General features: G+C 46.0%; 2 protein-coding genes and 1 long non-coding RNA gene across 3 annotated transcripts in view; 1 reads left to right on the forward strand and 2 right to left on the reverse strand.

Annotated features, from left to right (window-relative positions):
• The window catches only part of Epb42 (erythrocyte membrane protein band 4.2), a 16,286-nt gene extending 7,047 nt beyond the window's left edge, over positions 1-9,239 (reverse strand). The window contains exons 1-7 of the mRNA XM_070005926.1: positions 8,840-9,239; positions 6,263-6,448; positions 4,060-4,293; positions 2,567-2,685; positions 1,608-1,712; positions 884-1,061; positions 2-140 (exon numbers count right to left, since the gene is read on the reverse strand). Coding sequence (XP_069862027.1) covers positions 2-140; positions 884-1,061; positions 1,608-1,712; positions 2,567-2,685; positions 4,060-4,293; positions 6,263-6,448; positions 8,840-8,849 — 971 coding nt within the window. The 5' untranslated portion in view covers positions 8,850-9,239. The remainder of the gene's footprint in view (position 1; positions 141-883; positions 1,062-1,607; positions 1,713-2,566; positions 2,686-4,059; positions 4,294-6,262; positions 6,449-8,839) is intronic.
• Positions 1-19,631, forward strand: part of LOC138816271 (uncharacterized) — a 19,974-nt gene extending 343 nt beyond the window's left edge. The window contains exons 2-5 of the long non-coding RNA XR_011368599.1: positions 1,392-1,583; positions 5,561-5,633; positions 12,433-12,460; positions 19,358-19,631. This is a non-coding gene — a long non-coding RNA (uncharacterized lncRNA). The remainder of the gene's footprint in view (positions 1-1,391; positions 1,584-5,560; positions 5,634-12,432; positions 12,461-19,357) is intronic.
• The window catches only part of Tgm5 (transglutaminase 5), a 25,670-nt gene continuing 15,672 nt past the window's right edge, over positions 14,824-24,821 (reverse strand). Inside the window, exons 7-13 of the mRNA XM_070005923.1 lie at positions 24,076-24,214; positions 23,364-23,467; positions 23,007-23,246; positions 18,543-18,908; positions 17,910-18,070; positions 15,782-15,915; positions 14,824-15,348 (exon numbers count right to left, since the gene is read on the reverse strand). Coding sequence (XP_069862024.1) covers positions 15,195-15,348; positions 15,782-15,915; positions 17,910-18,070; positions 18,543-18,908; positions 23,007-23,246; positions 23,364-23,467; positions 24,076-24,214 — 1,298 coding nt within the window. The 3' untranslated portion in view covers positions 14,824-15,194. The remainder of the gene's footprint in view (positions 15,349-15,781; positions 15,916-17,909; positions 18,071-18,542; positions 18,909-23,006; positions 23,247-23,363; positions 23,468-24,075; positions 24,215-24,821) is intronic.

The following is a 24,821-nucleotide window of genomic DNA, read 5'->3' on the forward strand; positions in this document are numbered from 1 at the left end:
CCAAATTCGGCCTCTCTGGCTTTCTCCATTCTGGAGCCCCTCTTCATTGTAGTACTCGTCCACCTGCAAGCCCCCGCTGGTGCCCTGGGCTGAGGTGAATGTGGTAACAACACGGGCCGGGATTCCCAGGCATCGCAGCACTGCGTGGAAGAGGCATAGAGTGTCAGAGGTTGCAGAGAGACTTAGGCTAGGGCAAGGCTGCATTGTGAAAGACGAAGGTTTTCAGCATCCTTGTGGGCAAGTTCTGTCTTAAATATCTGGTGTGAGTGTATGGGAAGAGGAATAGAGGTACCAGGAAGTAAGATTCTAATTCCCAAGAGCAAGATGTATGAAGGCTGATCAATGAGATCCAAGTTACATAGCACAGAGTGGGAGATGGTTGGGTAAAGTTTCTGGAGGAAAGTGACTAAAGGAGCAGAGTTTGCAAACAGGCCCAGCTTGCAAGGACAAAGGTGCAGAAGCTGGTGGGAAAAAACACCTATGGGTATGATGAAATTGGAGGAAGTTGCTGGGTACCAGTGGCTCACGCCTGTAATCCTAGCTACTCAGGAGGGTGAGATCTGAGGATCATGGTTCAAAGCCAGCTGGGGCAGGAAACTCCATGAGACTCATCTCTAAATAACCACCAGAAAACCAGAAGTGGCACTGTGGCTCAAGTGGTAGAGCCCTAGCCTTGAGCTGAAGAGCTGAGGGACAGCGCCCAGGCCCAGAGTTCAAACCCCTTGACCAACAAAAAAAAAAAGAAAGTAGAGGAAGTCTAAAAAATGGAGACAGCACCAGCTTTTGGAAGTGTTTCTCCTTCGTGAGAGACCAAGGGACAAACCCAACATGCAGGATGGACACTGTACTGCAGTGACTAACCCATGCACCACCTGCTTTGTACCTGTGCAAGCAACAGCAGCCAGTACCCAGGCCTGGCTTTCATGCACTGGTCGCCCTCGGCCTGTGAGCCACTGCCGCAGGATGGGTGCGCTGCCCCGGCGCTTGTTCAGCAAGGCCCTCTCCTGGGTGGCCTGGCTCTGCGGAGTGGACAGGACTCTCTTCTTCTTGAGAGCGTGCAGCTGTTCAAGGAGATGTATGGGTATTAGTGCAGGTCCTGCCGCAGGACATTTTGCAGGCTCATTGGAGGCCTCAAAGCACTGAACAGAAAGATCCAGGACTTCTAAAGCCTGGGCTTAGCCTGGGTCCTCTGGGTGGTCATTTCTAGAGCTGAGGATAGGACTTCCCTTTCTACTTCAGTCCTCTAGTGCTGGCCACAGAGAGAAGCATAAGAGCCAACCTTCATTAGGAGCTGGATCCACTCTTCCTGAGCTTTCCCTGCCCTGAGTCCTTCCAGGTTGTCTGTCCTGGGTCTTAGATACCACTTATCCCAAGCTTTCTCTCCCTCACAGGCTGGCCTTGCCCCTCATCACCTCTTCAGAAGAGACCTCAGAGGCGCAAGAGGAAATAGAGAACACATTGCTCCACTGAGAGGGTTTTTTGGAACAAGGCAAAGCACCATATCACCTTAGGAACATTTTGGCATAAAGAGAAATCTGTATGATCACTGCAGCAACAACAGCCGACTCCCACACCTCACTTTGGTAAGCAAAGCTACGTGTACTCACCAAAACGCCCCACGCTTGGGCCACATGCATGGGCTGGCTCCACTTCTCCAGCTGCTCATCCACACCCTGCAAGCCAAGGCTGAGGTCCACGACATCAGTCTGGAACTGTAAGGACCGCACAGAGCCAATATGAAGGTCTGCAGGCCAGCCTCTCATTCCACAGCATAGTCTTCCTGTCATCTCATCCTTCACTCAGATTCTATGTGAGATCTAGCTTGCTTTCTAGGTCTGTCTCTTTGTGTCTTTCCCTCTCACTCACTGTGCACCCTAACCCCTGTGTATCAGTCCTTTGCCTGTTCTGTGGTCTGACTCTCTTGATAGGATAATCATGTGTAGTTTTGTTTTCCTTGAGGAAGCTCCAGTGTGCCAGCACTGAGCCAGATATAGTGGGAACTGTGACAGCTCAGGCTTTGGAGTCCCCATCCCAGACCCCTGTTTAGGATTGAAGATGGTCACGTGATCCCTCGGATTAGAGATTGTAGTAACATGACCAGGTCTCTAGGAAGAGAAGCACAGAGGACACAGCCACAGATTTCCACTGCCTGTGAGGACAGAAGGAATCATTCAGAAGGTTGTAAGAGAGGAGTATTCTGTGGCATAGAGGAGGGAAACAATTCTAAGAGTGAACTCTGAGCCATTTATGCTGTAGAGCTGGGTGATAGGTTAGCTCGAGGGAAGAGAAAGCAGTGGCTTGGATGTCAGGCCAGGGCATTGGATCTCTATCCTGTGGATAGTGCGGATTAACCAAGTTTGGATTAGCCACAGCGTTTCGAACAATAACGCTGGCAACTGTAGAAGATGGTGTAATGTGGCCCAGAGGAAAAGAAGGCTCCAAAGGGCTAAAATGGGATAAAGAGATGGCCCCGTGACCAGGGGCTTCTGGGCCTGCCAGCTGTGTCTGGTCTGCACATTGATAGGATAACTACTGTTCCTCCCCTCCCCCCAGAGGTCCCTGTTACCTGGCCAAAGTTCCAGGGCTCTTCCTGGATGAAATCAGCTGTGCCCAGGTAGATGAGGCCATTCTGGTTCAGCACATACTCAGAGCGTTGAGCCTCATTCTGTAGAAATACAGGGTCATCTGGCAAGAGAAGCAAGAGAAGATGAGGGTCTGGGGATGATAGGCCTGACCCTCTCCCCACTCCAGATAAGGTTTGGCTGAAGGCTAACCTTGTAGCTCTGGGCCTAACTTTTGAGGAGGAAGTATCTCTCAGGGAACTCAGTTCAGAGACTCTGGGTCCGTCATGGGGTGGCTTGAAAGGCCAAAAAGTTCCCAGAAGAGATCACAACCAGAGCACTGCTGCCCCAGGAAAAATGGGCAGCAGCCTAGGGAGCACTCCAGTGGCCTGTTATGTCTTTCCTACAAGTTTGTGTCCAGAAAAAAAGTATTTCAGGGTGAAAAAAATGGTAGAGGCTAATTGGAATGAGCCCAGAGAAGAGGTGGATTGGGCAGCAAGGTGGGTAGAGCAGTAGGGAGTGGAAGTCCAACCACTGGACTTCTTCCCTAGTGGGGCGTCCAGTGGATCTAGGACTTGTACAGACTTCCTGGTGCCTCTCCTATTTCCCTGAAGGGTGTGGCTGGGCACCACGAGAAGGCCAAGCATCTTTAAAGAGGCCATTGTCCATGCTAGGAAGCAGGGAACACTAGAAGAGAAGGCTCTGCTTGCCAGATTCTGTCTCTGTGACCTGGTGGGGGGGCAGAGTGGGGAATTTTCAGACTGAGGATGTTTTTATCCTAGCTACTTGGGAAGGATCAAGGTTTGAACAGCAGAAGCGGAGCAGGGTGGGGTGGGGAGGAGAATCCACAAGATTCCATCTACAGCTTTCCAGGTCCCTCCTGGTACCCAGCTGGGATGAGGATCCATCCCAAGTGAGTTCAGCTAGGCACTGCTTTAGCAATCATTGTTCAGAGAGGTGTTTGGTTCAGGATCTGCAGGCCTTTGGGAAGAGCACAGGAAAACGACCTATCTACTTTCCTTGGATGTAACTCCAAGTCAGTCAACTAAGGATACCCCAATACCTCATCTTTGGAGGAAAAAGGCTTGAAGGTCTTCCTGTCATTCAGTGAAAAACCAGCTGAAGCCTGAATCCACACTTAACCACACAGGGAGGTGGATACCGGAAATATGGATATTCAGCTGGCCCAGAACTACAATACTACCAAACCCAGCTCCTCACATAGGAGGAGCCACTGTATCAACTATGGGCTGAGAAAGTGGGCCAGGGTGTCTCTTGAATTGGCCTTGCTCCACAGTTCTCCTATTTTCAGCCTCCTAAGTAACAAGAAATATAGCTGTGAGCCATTGGTGCCCAGCTAAGTTTTTTCTCTCCGTGAGAATCCCCAGGCTGTTTCTGCTAGGACTAACACACCAGACAGGACTTCCCACAGTTCCTTGGGGGTAGATACTCCTGCTAAAGCTGTACCCCCAGCCTCTGGGTCTTGGTCTAAACTCACCTCTATTCCAGGGGTTAAAAAGCAATGTGAATTGTCCCAACGGGTATTGCTTCTTGCCTGCAACCTGTAGCAGGAGTGAGTAGTGGCCAATGATAGCATCCACAGGTGAGGTCACAGAAATGGTCCAGCACTGGGCATCTCTATCCTCTACCACTGCGCTCCACTGGTTTTTTTCCCCCATAGAGGAGATGGAGAATGTGGCCTGTGTCCTGTTGATCTTAGAAGGCTGCTCTCCTGCAAGTGCACAGTAATGAATTAAGTCATTGGACTTAGTTTGCAGCTCAGACTAATAAAGTCAAGGTGTACTATAAAGATGGAGAAGGTCAAAAATTGGTTTTGCAGAAAAACGAAAGAAGCTGGACTACAAACGAAGGATGGTGAATGATGATGGGGTAGCAGAGGCTCCCAGTGTTCTCATGAACTTTTTAGAAACTCTTGTGAAAGCTTCCCGGTCTATAAAATAAATAGCCATAATAAACTCATGCCCGTAATCCTAGCTACTCAGGAAGTGGAGATCAGAAAGGTTATGATTCAGGACCAGCCTGGGTATGAACGTGAGACTTTATCACAATGTAGTACGTATCTCCCATCCAAGCTACGTGGGAAGCCTACAAAAAAGAATCAAAGTCCAGGCCAGCCAGAATGTACACATGAGACCCTATTTGAAAAAGAAAGAAGGCAAAAAGGACTAAGTAGAGATCAAGAGGTAGAGTGTGGGGCTGGGAAGGTGGCTCAGTGGTAGAGTGCTTGCCTTGCATGCCTGAGGTCCTGAGTTCTATTCCTCAGCACCACATAAGCAAAAAGAAAAAAGCTGGAGGTGGCGCTGTGGCTCAAGTGGTAGAGTGCTAGCCTTGAGCCGAAGAGCTGAGAGACAGCACCCAGGCCCAGAGTTCAGGCCCCATGACCAGACCCCCCCCCAAAAAAAAAAAAAAAGAGGCAGAGGGTTAAATGCTCACGTTCAAGGCCCAGATTTCCAATCTTAGTACCATAGAATCATAGTATAGCTGTCCCTTTGTATCTGTGAGGGATTGATTCCAGGGCCTTCTGCAGATACCAAAACCCAAGGATGCTTAAGTCCATTTTTATATAAAATCACATAAACTACATTCTCCCATATTCTTTAAATTATCTCTTTGTTACTTACAGCATCTTAGGCAATTTGGTATAATTTTATGCTGTATGATTGAAGGAATAGCGTCAAGAAACATGTCTACATTTTTTTTTGTTTTTGTTTTTTGGTCGGCTGTGGGGCTTGAACTCTGGGCCTGGGCACTGTCCCTCAGCTCTTCAGCTCAAGGCGAGCACTCTACCACTTGAGCTATAGTGCCACTTCCGGTTTTCTGGTGGTTTATTGGAGATAGGAGTCTCACGGTCTCTCCTGCCCGGGCTGGCTTTGAATGGCGATCCTCAGATCTCAGCCTCCTGAGTAGCTAGGATTACAGGCGTGAGCCACCAGTGCCCGGCTCTACATTTGTTTTGTAAAAGCACTCTTTTTTTCTAGATATGTTCTACTCATGACTGGTTGAATCCAAGGATTTGGAACTCACAGACCATACTTGCTTCTTAGGAACAATGTAAGTACTACATGTAAAGTACTTGGTTTAATATGTGCTATGTAATACAGATTCAATAAATACTGCCAATTTTTATAGTTAGCCCTCCTTCAGGCTTCTAGATAGCCAATATTATATTTTCAGCCAAAACAAAGTTCTTAGAGGAGATGCCACAGAAGAACTTCTAAAACTTGTAAATTAGTATAAGGTACATACACGCTGTACTAGATTTTGAACTCAGGACCTTGTGCTTACTAGTCAGGCACTCTTACACCGAGCCACATGTCCATGATTAGTCTTGCATTTTACCAGGGCCTGCACCCAGAGTGTGATCCTCCTGTTTATGCTTCCTGCAGTAGCTGGGATGACAGATATGTCATCTACTACACCCAGCTTCTTGCACTAGGATACAACCTCACAACATTTTTGCCTGAATTGACCTGGATCCACAATATTCCAAGATTTCCTGAGTAGATGAGATTACAGGCATCCTAAGTAACACTTACTAGGCATACGAGCCTAAAAGGTGGCTACAACTTATGAAGGCCCAACTGCAATGTGAGCCATTTGTCCCTTGATTCCCTAAAATGATGCTGGAAAGAGACCCTCCCAGTTTTGTTGCCAGTGGGGTCTAAATCCCTCCCACTTACCAGTTTGTGCGACAAGGGTGACCTTCTTCAGGGTAGGCAGAAATGTGTGGACCGGGGCACGGAAGTGCACGGTGATGGTGAAAGGCTGCCCTCTCCGCACAGTCAGGTGCTGAGAGCTAATGGCCTTGGTATGGTGTTCCTCATTGTTCTTTGCTGCCTGGAAGTCACAGCTCTTGATACCCAGGGCTGTTGTAGACAAGAGAGAAATTATGGATACGAAGTAAATGTGACAACAGAAGTTAGAGCAGTGATTCTGGAGTCAGAGAGACCAGTGTTCAAGTGCTTAGCTCCATCTGCTCATTGGTGCTACTCCAGATAAGTTGTCTGAAGTAACTCAGCTTTCTTCTTAAAATAACCATCCCTTCTTGCAGAGTGGTGGGGATTAGGTACAGTGTATGTGTGATATCTTAGTGTCAGACGCACACGGTACTGTTGTTGCTGTGATAATAATAATTATAACTGTAATAATAATTATTATTAGAGACAGCAATGCATGTTTTCATACTTGGCCTCCTTTTCTGCTTCCAATTCCTAGCCATAAATAAAATGCAGAATCTTGCTCCTCCTGTACCTTTTTCTTCTTAGAGGACAATCAGATAATTTCAAGATTATCTGTGGTTTTACATTGTTATATTGGTTTTATATCACTGAGTCTAATTCTCTCATCTTCTTAAGAAGATGACCTCAGGTGAGGCTAAGAGTTCACCTGAGCTCATCTGTGCTCTTTTACCTGAAGGCTTACCAAACGTACAGGACCATGCAGGCCAGAAAGACTCTACAGGATGGTGGCCTGAGAGTGTCAGGGCACTTTATAGAGGGAGGAAAAAACAAGGGAATTTTTAAGAAATGCTCAGCAAACCTAAAGCAAGACACACACTGAAAAAAAAAACACACAAAAACTTAGTTCCTTGTACAAGCAAAGGAGTTAGTTTTTATTCCTTGGTGGGAGAAAGTGTGTGGAATAGGGTCTGATCTACTGCAGCAAAGTCATCTGACCCTGATGGAAAAGTCTTTCTTTTTTTTTCGGGGGGGGGGGTCTGTCATGGGGCTTGAACTCTGGGCCTGGGCACTGTTCCTCAGCTCTTCAGCTGAAGGCTAGTGCTCTACCACTTGAGCCACAGCACCACTTCCAGCTTTTTCTGCTTATGTGGTACTGAGAAATTGAACCCAGGGCCTCATGCATGTGAGGCAAGCACTCTACCACTAAGCCACCTTCCTAGCCCCAATAGAAAAGTCTTTTAGACTCCAATTCCTGTCTTGGCCAATTCAAAATTGACTGCTTCAAATCTTCAATTCCCAACCTTTCTGGCTTAGAGCTCAAGAACAGAGAGATGAATGAAGAGAGGAAGGAAGAGACCACCTTCTCAGTTCATTAGGGATGGAGCTGAGAGACAGTGACAGTGATACAATATTAGGGAGAAAGCACTGGCGTTATTATGAATGTGCATATCTGGTCCAGGTGCTCATGGGTGCCCCTGGGGCCCAGTGTCCCTCTCATCCACCAGTGCAAGCCATGGCAGTATACATCTAGCCTTAGCCAGGCTCAGATTTGTACATAGAGGTAGAGCAGCAAACAGAAACCGGCAATGATTCTCCTCTCTTTTCACAGGGCTGGTCCTGGGGCCTAGGTTGGGCTGGTTGAGTTGGACTGGTCTGTGGAATGGTATTCAATGAATTGAGGCTTGGTGTATGGGATCCCCATTATAGCTACAGTGTTACAGCAAGAGGCACTCTTTAGAATTTGTTTTGACTATAGTTCTGTCTAGAAGGCTTCTGCTGCCTTTTTTTTTTTTCACCCGGCAAGTGTCTGTCCATCTTCCAAAATTCAAAGGCACCTACCTCTAAAGCCATCACTGGTTCCTCCATGCAGAGGCCCATCTGCTGGGCTCCCACAGTGCTCTGCTCCATTCTTTTTCAGCACTGACTCCAGTTTATAGCTATCCCTTGCTTAGCCCTCTGTTCCCCATCTCATTGTGAGACACAGTGTTGACTGCAAGTCTGTATCCTCTGCTCAGTGATGCGTTGTACACAACAACTCCCCAATTGGAGTTTATTCCATACTCAATGAGAACACTGAGTCGGCCCCAAGGAGAGTTTCTCAGATGTGACATAGGCCCTGCACCCGAGCCTGTTCCGACAGAGCCTTGCAGAGGCCGCTGAATTTCTGCACGCTCCTCTACCTCCTACTTTCCTTCTCTGCCATGGCACTTTGGGGCTATGGCATCCTTGTGCTTTCTCTGGGCACCTGTGAGATGTATATCACAGCCCAGTGATAAATCCCCAATAACCATCATCACCCTCCCACCGCTGGCTTTACACGTGGATCACCGTACAACCACCTCCCCTGTTAGTACTCCATAACCACACCTCTCCTTCCCCACCCTGCCCCACACGTCCCCCCACTCTGTAGCCACACCAATGTCACCTCCCCTCCTTAGTACCACCTCACTTCTCCCCGACTTCATAGGCATATCACCATCACTTCCACCACTATCCTACTTCCTTTAATTAAAACACACCATGATGTCACCACCAGTGGCAGTCCAGTAAGTCCTAGGAAGAACAGGGTTGGCTCACCTTGTCCCATGGCAGAAGGCTGCTCTAACCCACTAGCACACAGAAAATGCCTGCCTTCGAGTCTATCTTCCGGAGCGAAAAATGATGGAGTGCTTCTGTTGGCATAAGAATCCGTAAATAGCGAAATTTCTCTCCACTCTTCTCATGAGCTCTCTGATGGATCCCTTCTCTCTTGCTCCCTCTCAGCTGTTATCTCTTAGACCAGATGCTGGGAGCGTCTCCCTCCTGGTTGTTTTTTTTTTTTTTTTTTTTTTTTTTAAACATATCTCTTGTGCCACGGGAGACCTAGGCCAGGACTATGAGACAGGTCTAAAGTGAGAGAGGTGGTGGGAAGATATGCTGGCAGGAAAATCCTCAAAGAACTCTCTTATCCTCTTTCTTCAGTAACCTCAAGAGCCCTTTAGGGGTGGGACTGTGGAAGGAGTAACTCTACAAGCAGGAGCCATTCCCAAACTTTAAATTTCAGGCCTGAAACCTGTTGTGAGTTCCAAGTTGCTAGATGCTCATGGGCTGTTTTGATGATACACAGAGAGAGCATGTGTGTCTGGAATCCATCTGTCTAGAAGAGATAAGGAAGTAGAGTTTATTGGTAAAAAAAAAAAATGTTTTTAAAGTCCTTGAATGTAAATGGAGGATATAGAGAACAGCAGGAAATAGGTTGGGGAAAATAGGTAGATATATCCAGGCACATTGTATGTACAGATAAAAAGATTATAATGAAACTCATATAAAGTAAGTAAGGTTGAGGTTGAGGAAAGAAGAATAAGGAAGAGTAATACAGGGTTGAATATATACTCTAAGGACAATATATACATACATGGAAAGTTTACAATGAAACCTCTAACATTGTACAATTAAAATATACCAAAAAAAATACATTGGGCTGAAGGTATGGCTCCCAGGGTAGAGTGCCAGCCTAGCAAGTATAAAACCTTGAATTCAAACCTCAGTATATGAAAACAAAACATAGTCCTCTAAGCCCTGGCACTCAGATAACTAAATGGGCATGAGGCCAGCACTTCTAAGATGCCTCAGTCTGGGACACCCTACCAGAGATGGTTTGGAACTGTCTTGGGCCTCACCGTAGGGTCTTTTCAATTTCTGCTTGCTTAACCACTGAATGATGCAAGACACAGGATAGCACCTCATGTCCGGCCCTTCAGGGCCTTCCTGAGCTTTGGCCTGGGCATCTGAGGTTGAGTCACCGGAAGCTCCCTAGGGGCCTCTGTCCTTATTGCAGATGCATGAAATAGGATGCCTGTAAAGGATACAGTACAGACCACAAAACCACGCACAGGGATAGGATAGAGAGGTGATTTTGCTACTGTGTAGCTTTCAAAACTTTGAACTATTATCTTCTTAAAGAAATGTTATGTGAAAAATCAAAACTATTGCCTTCTCACCAAAAAAGAATTCTCATAAGAACTGGAGATACAAGCCTGGCACTGATAGCTAATGCCTGTAATCCTAGCTACTCAGGAGTCTGAGATCTAAGGATCGAAGTTTAAAGCCAGCCAAGGCAGGAAAGTCTGTGAGACTCTTATCTCCAATAAACCACTAGAAAACCGGAAGTGGCGCTGTGACTTAAGCAGTAGAGTGCTCGCCTTGAGCTGAAGAGCGCAGGGACAGCACCCAGGACAGAGTTCAAGACCCATGACCGACAAAAAGAAAAGAAAAAGTCAGAAGTGGTGCTGTGGCTCAAGTAGTCAATAACCAAATAGAAAATGAAAGCAGAGGGCTGGGAAGGTGGCTCAGTGGTAGGTAGAGTGCTTGCCCTGCATGCATGAGGTCCTGGGTTCAATTCCTCAGCACCACATAAGCAGAAAAAGCTGGACGTGGTGCTGTGGCTCAAGTGGTAGAGCACTAGTGCCCAGAGTTCAGGCCCCACGACCGACAAAAAAAAGAAAAGAAAAAAAAAATGAAAGCAGAAGTAGGCGCCAGTGTCTCACACTTGTAATCCTAGTTACTCAGGAGGCTGAGATCTGAGGATCGAGGTTCAAAGCCAGACTGGGCAGGAAAGTCCATGAGACTCTTACCTCCAGTTAATCACCAACAAGCCAGAAGAGGAGCTGTGGCTCAAGTGGTAGAGCAAAAAACTCAAGGACAGTGCCCAGGCATTGAATTAAAGCCTCAGAATTGACACAACACCAAAACAACAACTATATATGCATATATATGCAAAGCCTAGAAGCAATAAAAATATTGATAAATTGTGATGGTAATTAATAAATTGAAAGTTAAAAGGTAATTAATAAATTGAATAAAATCACAAGGAATTCATTTCTGTAATGTAAAAGTTGTTGAACTGAAGGTATAGCTCAAGTGATAACAGGATTTGCCTAGAAGGCACTAAGTTCAAACCCCAACATTGCCAAAATAAAAGTTGCCTACAAATCAATTTTTAAAAAGAACCAAACAATAGAAAAATGGATAAAGGATATGCTAGACAATTCATACAAAATGAAATATAAATCTCTTATATTTATGAAAAGATGTCCAGCCTCACTTCATAAAAATGCAAAATAAAACTACCCTAAGATAGAATGTTTGCCAATTAGATTGCCAAAGATAAAAATCCAAGTATTCGAGAGAATAGTGATTCTGTTGCAGTGTTGCAGGGAGTATAAAAGGAGGCAGCTTTTTCAGAAGATATTATTCATCAGCCTGGGATGCCACATAAAATCCCATAGACCCCTCATGTTTGGAATAACAGGCATGCCTCACTCTTCTGGTGGCTTGGAGTCTGAAATCAGGATGATCTCACACTGGACCAGCTCCCTAACTCTGCAGAAAAGCAGCCCCCCAGCTAGCGTGCATCTGAGAAGAATTTACTTCTTCATTTGTGAAATTAATGTATATTGAGTATTACTGGGCACCAGGAATGTATAAGGCATTGACAATACACTAGTAAATTAAATAGATGTCTCTGTCACCATTTATATTCCAGCAGGGGGCGACAGATGGTACAAGGTGTGTACACTGCTTTGTACACACACAGCTGTCATTGTGAAAAGTCCTATAAAAGAGTTCTGAGCTCTCAGACCTAGAAGTAGAGGTCAGGGTAGGCTTTTGCAAGAAAGTGATATTTAAACTGAGAAACAGCAACCATCAAGGGAAGTTAGCTAGATAATGGGCATGGGATGGGCTAGTAGGAGAGAAACTAAATAGCATGTACAAAGCTTTAAAATAGGGAGCAATTCAAAGAACAAGTGCAAGAAAGGCAAGAGTTAAATCTTTCAGAGTTGAGGATTTGGGTTTTATTTTGAGGAGCAGTGGAAAACTACTGAATGATATTTTAAGCAAGTAGCAATACAATCGGGTTTGCGTTAAAAAAAAAAAATACTGTATTGGCTAAAATAGAGAAAGTGTTTGAGAAGACCGAAGGAAGAAAAGGGCTGACCAATAAGAGATTACACTTCACGGTTCAGGTGGAAGAGGATATAGATGGATCTGAAAAGAAAAGTAATGGACCAATGTGCTAATGGACAGGATGGGAAAGACCAGGCCATATTCAGTCTGACTCACAGATCCAATTACAGTAATGATGCTGGTACTTGCTTTACAAAGTACTTTCACATACCTTATCGTTTCAGATCTGAGCCTCAACTTTTTGTCAACTTGGTAAGTGATAATCATTATTTCTCTTTTGTTGGTGAGAAAACAGGTTCAGGGTGTAAACATTTATTTTAATGAGTGAATCCATGAATACATCAATTAATATACTGCTTAAGAGGAATTATAAGGAAACATGCCAGGGCAGAAGAGTATTAAAATGAAGCAAATGATGAAATAATAGGGATAGAACCCAGTTACAGTCAAGGATGACTAGACTGATTGGCTCATCTGTACCCATACTATACCCTGGGTTACTCAAATATTGCTTTCTACCACTTATGTATTTTTCATTTCCAAATGCCTATACTTGAGTAGGCACTGATTGTGTGTGTTTGTGTGTCTCTCAGGGCTTTGTACTTGCTAGGCAGATGCTCCAACAACTGAACCACCTCCCAGCCTTTTTACTTTAGTTATTTTTCAGATTGAGTCTCACACTTTTGTCCAGGCCAGCCTCAGATTACCATTTTCCTCCCTCCATCTCCCACGGAGCCGTATGACAGGCAGGCACTACTACACTCAGCTCTCTTGACTTGTATCCCGAATGTCTACCTAAATCAGGTCCTAGTCCCTAGAAAAAACTTGGCAAGTATTTAAGTGAGTTAATGAATATGGTGTTAAATTCAGGACTCTCCTAAGAGTCTGAGGGTGTGGTAGTTGAAATCCTCCAAGTAGTTCAGACGTCATTGTCTCGGTAAGGCGTTACTTCTTCATAATGATTTCCTTAAATGATTTCTTATGACTGACACGTCATAATTATAAGATGGCAATAATTGCGGGTTCCGTGCCACCAAGTCCTTAGCCCCACTTGCTAACAAGACAGTCACTCTACAATGTAATTCCCACCACACCCCTACTCTCCCTCTAATTAACTACATTGACCCTTTTGTTTACATATAATGAAGTCTTTAGCTCCTTTATTTAATGTATGTATATTTAATAGAGCAGCTGTCTCAGTCACGTAGCCAGTGCCTGCAAGGCAGGTACATCATGCCTTTCTTTTTGTGCAGTGCCTTGAGAAAGCAGGTATGTCAGAGAGGAGGACCTGATTGGGGTTGCTTTATGTTTAGTAGGACCCAGAAAGGGTAGGGTTTGAATGGCCATCATCATAAGCTACAGCCAATAGAAAACTTGGAGTGTTTTGTTCTCTACCAAAAATCTACCTCTTGGGGCTGGGAAGGTGGCTCAGTGGTAGAGCGCTTGCCTTGCATGCATGAGGGCCTGAGTTCGATTCAAAAAGAAAAAAAGCCAGAAGTGGCGCTGTGGCTCAAGTGGTAGAGCGCTAGCCTTGAGCTGAAGAGCTGAGGGACAGCGCCCAGGCCCAGAGTTCAGGCCCACGACCGGACTCCCCCCCCCACAAAAAAAAAAAAAAAAGTAGAGTGCTAGGCTTGACCTGAAGAGTTGAGGGACAGCACCCAGGCCCAGAGTTCAAGCCCCATGACCGACAAAAAATAAAATAAAAAAGAAGATGCAGCCAGGCGCCGGTGGCTCATGCCTATAATCCTAGCTACTCAGGAAGCTGAGATCTGATGATGGAGGTTTAAAGCCAGCCTGGGCAGGAAAGTCCGTGAAACTCTTATCTCCAATAAACCACCAGAAAACCAGAAGTGGTGCTGTGGCTCAAGTGGTAGAGCGCTAGCCTTGAGCTGAAGAGCACAGGGATTGCGCTCAGGCCCAGAGTTCAAGCCCTACAACCAACAAAAAAAAAAAAAAAGGAGAAGAAGAAGATGCTGGGATTTTAAGGACTGAGGGACCTCTTAAAGTCATATGGGAAGGGATTCAAGGGATGGCCAGGGTGAGAGATTTCCTAGTTTTTTTTTCAAAACACAAAGATGATAAGTATTATGGAGAGACATGTACTGAGTGGTCTGCTTTTTTATCTAAAGCATAACTGATAGGCCACATGTTGACACATATTTATTTACTGTGTGGGTCCTGGGTGCTGTCCCTGAGCTTTTGTGCTCAAGACTAGCACTCTACCACTTAGTTATAGCTCCACTTCTGACCTTTTGGCAGTTCATTAGAGATAAGAGTCTCACAAATTTTTTTCCCCCTCAACTGGCTTCAAACCATGATCCTCACATCTCAGCCTTCTGAGTAGCTAGGATTACAGGCGTGAGCCATCAGTCCCAGCTGATATGTTAATTGTTTATCTTTCCTGCCTACACAAGAATGTCAGCTCTAAGATGGAGGAGACTTGGTTTTGTTTGACTGTCTAGGCTCTTACACTCCTCAGAAGTGCCTAGGATATACTACACACTTAATATAAACTTCTTGAGTAGGTGAATGGGCTCACGTATTGAAACAGTAGGACACTTCTACCAACCAGAGAACCTTTGTGGGGAAGATGATGCTTATAAGTGTGAAGGCAATGAAAGCAAGGATTGAGGTTTATTGACAATAGGAAACTAGACAGGTCTAGACAATAACTAAACAATAAAACAGCTATGAGATGGTTCTTTGCTTGATGTTTGAGGGGCCCAATTCCAAATAGTACCCTCCAGACTCTGTGCTAAATCACACTTCTGTATGGGTGCCATTGAATCCCTGGGTCCTGAAGAAGAAAGTTCATGCAAGCTGTGCAAATGACCCAAGGAGCTGTCCATCCACAGGATCTCTTTTGTTGCTGATATCAGAGTCTGGTGGAATCTTCGGTGTTGGGAAAAAAAAGCACAGCTTGCATTCGAATTTGATCGTTTTCCTGAAGTTTAAAATCCACACATGCATCTCATTGTCCAGATATTTATAACCCAAAATCCACATAGACATTCTTGTAACCTTTGATGTCCTTAAACTTGTTGCTACTCAGATTAGCTTGGATCTGTCTTTGGCCACTCTTGAAGGGGATAGTCTTCAGAGTGATGGTGGCTTTGTGGTGGGGTTTGAGGTCTCCAATGCTGCAGCAGAGAATGGGGAAAGTCAGAAAGCCCCAGAGACACAATGATGACCTCCAAAGCCTTTTTCTTTTTTTTTTTTGTCGGTCGTGGGACTTGAACTCTGGGCCTGGGCACTGTCCCTCAGCTCTTCAGCTCAAGGCAAGCGCTCTACCACTTGAGCTACAGCGCCACTTCCGGTTTTCTGGTGGTTTTATTGGAGATAGGAGTCTCACGGTCTCTCCTGCCCGGGCTGGCTTTGAACTGCGATCCTCAGATCTCAGCCTCCTGAGTAGCTAGGATTACAGGCGTGAGCCACCAGCGCCTGGCACCAAAGCCCTTTTCTACTCCACTTCCTGTTCAGTCTGTTCACCCAGGTCCTGAGCCTGTGTCTAGAAAGGACAGCGCTAATCCCAGAATGGAATGGGAGAGGAGGCGGAGCCCTTCCATCACTTACAGGATTCTCAGTTGCTTCTTAAAGAAGCCACTGCCTTCCAAGGTCAGCACACAGTCCTCAACTGGCTCTGAGAGGGGGTTTGAAAATATCACCTGGATGGAGAGCAGCTGGTTTACAATGGCTTGTCCTAGAACCTAAACAGACACCCAGGGCAGGAGAAGGAGCAGGAAATTAGTCCTTATTCTCTAATCCACTGAATATTATAGATGGTACTATTTTTTAGTATAAAGGATTTACTGGTATATATTATTCAATATTATACATTAAGAGATTTTAGCACGACACTTCCATACGTAAAAATATTCTTTTTTTTTTTTTTTTTTTGCCAGTCATGGGGTCAGAACTCTGGGCCTGGGCACTGTCCCTGAGCTCTTCAGCTCAAGGCTAGCACTCTACCACTTGAGCCACAGTGCCACTTCTGGCCTTTTCTGCTTATGTGGTGCTGAGGAATCGAACCCAGGGCCTCATGCATGTAAGGCAAGTGCTCTACCACTGAGCCACCTTCCCAGCCCCCGTAAAAATATTCTTAACATCTACTAGGGTTTGAATTTAGGCCCTCATACTTGCGAAGCAGACACTTTACTACTGAGCCATGCCTCTGCCATTTTTTTTGTCGGTCATGGGACTTGAGCTCTGGGTCTGGGCACTATCCCTCAGCTCTTCAGCTCAAGGCTAGCACTCTACCACTTGAGCCACAGTGCCACTTCTGGTTTTCTGGTGGTTTATTGGAGATAGGAGTCTCACGGTCTCTCCTGCCCAGGCTGGCTTTGTTAGGATAGGGTCTTGCTCTCTGTTGTGGTGCATATCTAGGCATAATCTGCCTAAGTTAGGTTTTTCATCATAGCTAAGATAAGATGCATAACAAGCTGAGCATGCAACCATGCTCAGCTTCTTCCATTGAGATGGGGGTGTCAGGTCTCATGAACTTTTCTGCCGAGGCTATCCTTGACCAAAATCTTCCCAATCTCAGCTTCCCAAGTAACTTGGATTACACTGGCTTCTAGCTCTCTCATTCTTTTTTGTTTTGTTTTGTTTTTGTCGGTCATGGGACCTGAACTCTGGGCCTGGGCACTGTCCCTCAGCTCTTCAGTTCAAGGCTAGCGCTCTACCACTTGAGTCATAGTACCACTTTCGGCTTTTTCTGCTTATGTGGTGCTGAGGAATCGAAACCAGGGCTTCATGCATGCAAGGCAAGCACTCTACCACTGAGCCACCTTCCCAGCTCTCTCTAGCATTCTTTTTTTTGGGTCAGTCATGGAGATTGAACTCTGGGCCTGGGCACTGTCCTTGAGCTCTTCAGCTCAAGATTAGCACTCTACCACTTGATCCACAGTGCCACTTTCAATTTTCTGGTGGTTAATTAGAGATAAGGATCTCATGGAAAATTTCCTGCCTGGGCTGGCTTTGAACCACGATCCTCAGATCATGTGTAACTAGGTTTACAGGCGTGAGCCACCGGCACCCAGCTTGTTCTCTATCATTCTTATCCCCCACTGCTTACCTTTCCCATTTCTTTTTTAACTTCTGTGCCCCCACCCCTTAGTAATCCCCCTTTTACTTGCATGTGTCTTTGGTTGTTTTGTTTTGTTTTGCTTTTCCCTAGTTTCCATAATGGAGAGAAAGCATACAGTACTCTATGGGCTCACTTTGGCGAAGTCTAGCAGGCAGGTTGGCATTGGGGAGACAGTACTGAAAGGATCCCTGAATACCACGGAAGGTCAGCAGGAGGGGTGCTCAGAGATCATCTACTCTCATCCTCTCTTTTGACATTTCAAGGAGCAGAGACTGGGGCGGGGGGGGGGGGGGGGCGGAAAGGAGGCTTGCTCAAGTATGTGCAGGCTGAAAGTGGCAACTCTAATCTTATGGGCTCCTCATCTGATCCCCTCCTGTCTGGCCTGTTTTTTATCATGTGGACCCTGGGAAGGCCAACACAGAAAATGGCACAACAGAGGTTGAATCCATGTCCCATGCTCAAGACCCACCTAGCCTCAAGAGAATGAAGATTACTCAATAGGAGAGAAAAGGAGAGCGTGTTCTCTCCAGCAGACCACAGCCATCCTGTCAGAGGGCTTCACCCTCATAGCCAGGGCCAAGGTACCCACAGAGCATTTGCAGGGCTCTTGCCTACATTAATTATGATGCCTGGAAAGGTTAAGGTGATGATCTTGTTCACCAGGATTTTCTCTGGACTGCTCTTCTCTTCACCCAGGGCACTGATGCGGATTAGCTTGTCTGTTGACAGGTACTGGCTGTACTGGGAATAAGGGATTTTGCAGGGGTAGGTCTTTGCTAGGGAGAAAACACAGGATAAAGTGAAAGTAGCTGGGCTTGGGAGTGAACACAGGATAAAGTGAAAATTAGCTGGATTTGGAGTTGAACCTGGTGGTTCTTCTGTAGAAAGAAGGGAGCCAACAAGTTCCAGGTCCTGCTGAAGCACAAGCATTTGAAATGGAAAAACTATAGTTAATCTGCTTGTAAATGGATAGGCTGAGTGCCCAGCCAAGGTAGATGGCTTTAGACTTAGAATTTCCCCCACTAAACTAGCATTTTTTTCCCCTTGGAGATAGCAAAGGAGGACAGAGGGAAAAAAAAGAAGAGAGGAGGAAGCGAGGAGGAGGGAAAGAAGATAAGGAAGAGGGAAGAAGAAGGGAACTATTCCCCAAAGCCCTGCTGTCTGGCTCCACCTCCCTCCCCCAACATATGCCATGACATAACCAGGTGTGCACCCAGTGTGTCCCAGGCCTGTATTCAGAGTCCATACCTTCTTCAGGAAACAGTGTGATAAAGGCTGTGTCCTGCCAGAATGGGCACAGGGGGCTGCCATCATGCAGAAGGGACTGGGCACTCAGGTTCACTTTGAGGTCCTTAAACTGGGGTGACATGTTGAGGGCCAGCAGGGCAAAGTTGATGTCCTGGCCCATGTTAGGCGGGTCAAGTAGCTTGAATTTCAGGGAGACCTGAATAACACTGCTTGGTTGAAGGGCCGGTGTATCCAGGCTCCGAGGGGTGTCCTGGCTTGGTGGCATGCGCCTCGAGGGTGCTGAAGATGCACTGTCGGATCCTTGGGACCTTCCATCCTTCAGCTTCTGTAGAGCCTTATAATACACCTGCCTTTCTTGGGGGGAACCTACGAAGGTAGCACACATTATCAGCTGTGGGCAAGGCACACCTAAGGGACAAACATCCAACCCTCAGCACCACTACCAACAGTGCAGGGGCTGGGGAGTTTTCAAACTTCATTTCAAGCTGGGTGCCAGTGGCTCACACCTGTAATCCTAGCTACTCAAGAGGGTGAGATCTGAAGATCATGGTTAGAAGCCAGCCTGGGCAAGAAAGCCCGGGAGACTCTTTATCTCAAGTGGTAGAGTGCTAGCCTTGAGCAAAGAAGCTCACGGGCAGCACTTAGGCCCTGAGTTCAAACCCCAGGACCAGTGCCAAAAAAAAGAAAATCAACTTTATTTCAGCAATGTTTTCCCTCATTCATCTACTATTTCCTAAGACTCTGCATAAGTACTTAACACCTTTCATCTTGTCAGCTATTCAAGAAGTATATTGTTGTTGTTGTTATTTTTATAGACGAGGAAAAGGAGGTTCCAAACGGTCATGGTACTTGCTGGAATCATACAACTAGTGAGAAGCAAGATCCACTATCTGACTCGTAAGAACCCATGCTCATGACCACTCAACTCAGTCCTGACATCCTCAAGGAAAAGAAGAAGGCCCACAAATGTAGAGATAAACTTCTCTTACAGCTGCCCAATTTGGTGAAGCAGAATAGTGGCTAAGCTTTTCTAGTGATGGCCTTGCCCCAGAGATCCCGAACAGCATTCATGTACCAACTACCTTCACAAAAGCCTAGAAAATCAGGTAAGAGACCACTATGCCTGTTTTTAGTCTAATAAAAGGCAGAAGGGAAACAGTTGCCTGCTTGGAGCTTCCTGCAGAGGGCATTAACTTAGCAGTAAGGCCGTAGTCCTACCTGGTGGTGTGCTAGTCTTGGTCGATGGTGAACTCAGGATGTGACACACTGGTGGCCACATAGGACCCTGGGGCTGGTCTATCCATGGTGACTCTTCCCAAAACTGGACAAAGTCCTGACCATAGGCTGATCATTATAGATGAGGTATCTGTGATTTCTCTGGCCTCAAACAGAGGTGTGTGGGGACAGACTATTCTTTCCAGCTACTCTCTGGATTTCTTTCTGATTCTTTGCCAACATACCCACAATGTATTTGGGACACACATAGGCTGGGATTGTCTTTAAGCACTGAAACAGTGACAACTTAGCAAAAGCAAACAGCCAGAAAAATCTGTGTTTGGGACCATCTAGTGATGAAATACTGGAAATGACTATAGATTCAGAGAAAAGAAGCAGCCTGCTGCTTAGAATTTCTGGATTAGCAGGCACAAACTTAGCCAGATTGGCACCACTGGAAGAAACACCTAATCTCTCAATACCAGCTGATACTGTATACCAATATTGTACAGGAAACCATGGCCTTACCTAATAAAGTGACAGAAATAAACTAGATAGTAATCAGTGCAGGAGAACTCTCAGAGAGCTTGAAGAAAACACAGATGTTTCAGTACTTTGAGAAACTTAACAAAAAGATAAAAATAGTTTAAAGCCAGGCATGGTGGCTCCTGCCTGTAATTCTAACTACTCAGGAAGCTGAGCTCTGAGGACTGCAGTTCAAAGCCACCCCGGGCAAGAAAGTCCGAGAGACTCTTATCTCCAATTTAACCACTCAGGAAACGGGAAGTGGAGCTGTAGCTCAAGTGGTAGAGCCCTTTCCTTGAGCTGAAGAGCTCAGAGACAGAGCCCAGGCCCAGAGTTCAAGCCCCATAACTGATAAAACGAACAAACAATTTCAATAATCAAATGAATTCTTGAGTAAAAGATGCATTCAGCAAAATTAAAAATTAAAGATGGTAGCTATAGCTGCTTCTATCACCTCTTCCAAGGGCACAGAGAGGCGTGAGTCAGATTCAGCCTGTCTATGTCTGCTCCACCCCAGATCCTGGAAGACTAGGTAAGAGGAGATGGATGACTAGGCCCACTGAGCCATGTCTTGGGTACTCAGGCTCACCTGGATATGCCACCATTTCCCAGGTTCACAGGGGACCTGTGGATCTCTGTAATAAATGCTGCCAGTGGCTATTCCTACCTCCTTAGCATTTGACACCACCCCTTTAGCATTCCAGCCCATGTGATTCTGTCTAGCGCTTTAAAGACTTGCCCTATCCATGGCGCAGACCAGAAGTGCCAGGAGTATTATGCCTCCAAGGAGCAGAGCTCCACTCAACTCCCTTGTCTCTTGAGGGGCAATACATTTTCCATATTGTTCTTTATATCACATTGAATCAATGATCAGGTGGACAAATTTAGTACGTAAAAATACAGAACCATAATGAACGTAAAAGGGGGAATTCTTAGGCTGGGGAACCAGTACAAAAGGGATCGAGAAGGAGAAGGTAATGGCAGGGAGAATATAATTGAAGTACAGTGTATGCAAATATGAAAATGTCATAATAACCCTCCCCCTTTTTTGTTGGTTGTAGGGCTTGAACTAGGGCCTAGGCACTGTCCCTGAGCTTTTCAGCTCAAGGCTAATGCTCTACCACTTTGAGCCACAAGGCTACTTCTGTTTTTCTGGTGACTAATTGGAGATAAGAGTCTCATGGACTTTCTTGCCCAGGCTGGCTTTGAACCGCAGTCCTCAGATCTCAGCCTCTTGAGTAGCTAGGATTACAGGCATGAGCCACCAGCACCCTGCTAGGTTTTGCTGTTGTTGTTTGCACCCAGCTAGTTTTTTGTTTTTGCTTTTGTTTTTCGGAAACCCATTTTAAGCCCTGAAAAATGTAAAGGAGGAAGGACATTATAAGCGGGAGTAAGGGAGGAGGTAGATATGATCAAATTATATTATATGCATATATAAAAATATCACAATGAAACCAGGCACCAGGGGCTCATGCTTGTAATCCTAGCTATTCAGGAGGCGAAGATCTGAGGGTCATGGTTTAAAGCCAGCATGGGCAGGAAAGTCAGTGAGACTCTTATCTCCAATAAACCACTCAGAAAACTGGAAGTGGCACTATGGCTCAAGTGGTAGAGCGCTTGCATTGATCTGAAGAGCTGAGGGACAGTGCCTAGGTCTAGAGTTCAAGCCCCACGACTGACAAAAAAAAATCACAATGAAATCCTTTAATATAATTAACATAGGCCAATAGAAATAGAGTTGTTTAATTTTAGTGTCAGATAAACAACCAATAATTTGAGACAGAATCATGCTAAGGTATTATTCATCCTTCTGAACTCCTGCTATGAGTAAATTCCAGCTGTTCATGGTGCCAGTGGGCTTGATAAGCCACTCTACACTGACTTTCTCTGTCTTACTTCCTTACCCTCCTGCCAGTTTTTCCTGGAGTGCCTCACAAATAAACTACTTGTTTATGAGTCCCTGACTAACGATCTGTTTCCAAGACAACCCATCCAATGAAACAAGAGTCAATAGGGACTGGAGGGGTGGTCATGCTACTAGGAAGTTAATCCAACAGTCAGGCCTTGATAACCATGGGGATGATGGTTCTAGAACCTCCAAGGATACCAATACCAAAATCCAAAGTCCTTGGCATAAAATGCTGTAGTAGTTACATACTATCTATTCCATCCTCCTTTGGGCTGTAAATCATTTCTGCATTACTTCTCATATCTAATATATTATAAATGCTAAACAAATAGTTAGGATACTGGATTGTTAAAGAAATAATGACAAGAAAGTCTGCACTTGTTCTGTACAGTCATAATTTTCCCCCAAACATTTCCTATCTCAATGGATTAAGTCTGGACATATGGCTGACTATACTTGTCTCTTAGTGTATATACCCTGCCCTCCCCCCCCCCCCGCTTTGAAGCTGGGGTTCTAGATCCTTTTTGTATCTATCACATTAATGAAGCACAGACACCCACCCAAGACTCCCAGCAAAAGCTCAGCTCCCCCCACCCTCTGCTTGCTCCTGCCTAGACCCTGTCCCTGCCAGACCTCAGCTTTGCTTCTTTACCCTGCATCTGGTTCTCATAGCTGGGAATTTTACGTGGCTCCCTAGGAGTTGAACCTAGCAAGTGGTCGTTTTCAATTTCTAGAATTCATCTACACCAACTTAGCCTCCCTTCTGTCCTTGTTGGGCCCTTAGGATGTTTGTAGGAGTGAATGCTGGGTTTTACCTTCCTCATACTTGTAGTTCTCTGTGATGTCATCCCGCTGATCACTCTGGATGCTCTTTGTGCTGATAAAATTACCAACAGTGGTCGTGTCCTGGTGAAGTTTCTGTTCTTTCCCACCCTGGACAAGCCAGGACATGCAGTCAGCATTCACCATAGAAAATGCAAAGCGCGTGTCATAGTTCAGATTCACTTCTCCTTCTTTGATGGCTCTGACAGAGGCAGGGCCACAGCAGTAGAGGCCTAAAGAAGAGAAGGAAGGAGAGCCTTGTGGGGAGGGTGTGGCAGGCCAGGCAGGGGCAAGGGTGGGGGGGCAGATTCTGTGGGAGTGGGTCATGACTTCCCTCTGGGCAGCCTTACCATTGCTGGTCTCCTGTGGTGTGGCATCTAGCACCTGCCAGCCTCCATATCCAGAAGGGAGGTCCTTGCGGTCCATCCAGCACTCATTCCAGACGTGGTAATTCCTGAGGGAGAAACCAGTGGCAAAGGATGTGCCACATAACTTCTTTCTAGAGCTAGATGGATGGGCAGGTGGACTGTTGGAAAAACTTGGTGCCTACAGCAGTGGAAGCCCCTGTGGATGAATAGTGACAGGTCTTCCTCCTGTGAGCCTCCATCTGCCTCCATTTGCATTCCTCTACTGTGGATGAATAAAGGATTCTTCTTCACTCTCAGCCCACTGAGGTTATAATCCCTCACACTCCCTCAGCAAGGTCCTTGTAGCTCATTTCCTGTGTGTGTGGCTGACCAACAGTGTCCGTCTGGAAGTAGGACTTGGGGCCCTCCTGTGGTCAGAACCATGGGCTGAGTATTAGATGAAGATGGCAACCACATGGAGGACATCTCAGCCCAGGATTGAGAGCTCATGTGATCTGAAGATTCTAAACCCACAGCTGTGATTTTGTTCAGCTGTTTTTCTGTCTTAGGGTGGGGATACCACTTCAACCCTGGGATTGAAAGAGACAGGCAGATGGGACAGGGCAGCAGGCTATGGACACAGTCCTGACCTACTTCCTACTGTGGGACCTGGCCAGGATGCATGGCCCCTAGAAATAGAAAGATCATCTCTCACCAAACAGTATCCTTCTTCTTATTCTCCAGAATCCTGCCTGTGTTGTCGTAATACTCATCTATGATCAGGTTTCCATCCGTGTCATGGCCAGAGTCAAAGTTAGTGATCACGCGGGTGGGAATCCCCAGGCACCTCATCACTGCAGAAAAGGCAGCAAAATCACCCGTGGGCTGTGGATTCAAGGAGTTGGTGGTTTCAAGGACTCTGTGGATTCCTGGACTTCAGCGCGCTGGGTCTAGGGAAAGCATTTATCTAGCATCTGCTGGGCCAGGCAGGAGCTGTCTAACCTGACTCTGTGGTCAGGTTGCTGGCTGCTCTAACATGTTGGTCAGAGCCAACAGAAAGTCTAGCGAGTTGTCCTGTCTCCTGCCCAAGCCAGCAAGTAGTCCAGCCACGCCACTCTGTTGGCAAATGTCAGGGGCCCGACTCAGCTTCAGGTAGCTCCTTGCCTTAAATCCCCATCTTCAAACCAACTAGCTGGAATTCTACTTTTTCCTGTTATTAGGATTCGGGGCTGAGACCATCAGCTTCTTGGGTGAAGGGCCGTGGTTTGGCTTTCCCATTCACCCTAGCTGTGTTATGTACATGCGGAAGCCTCAGCAGGAAAGCTCCTGTGGCTTATGAGTTAAAGAAGGAAAACAATTAGTTTAAGTTTCTAAAAAGCAAAACTTGAAGCAGGCCAATTGGGATAATTTCATAAATGAGACACAGACATTTCAAAAAAAGAAAGGAAGAAAATAAAGCGG

Source organism: Dipodomys merriami, unplaced genomic scaffold (genome assembly GCF_024711535.1).
Source record: "Dipodomys merriami isolate MVZ:Mamm:240054 unplaced genomic scaffold, mDipMer1.0.p SCAF_69, whole genome shotgun sequence".
In the NCBI taxonomy this organism is placed as follows: domain Eukaryota; kingdom Metazoa; phylum Chordata; class Mammalia; order Rodentia; family Heteromyidae; genus Dipodomys; species Dipodomys merriami.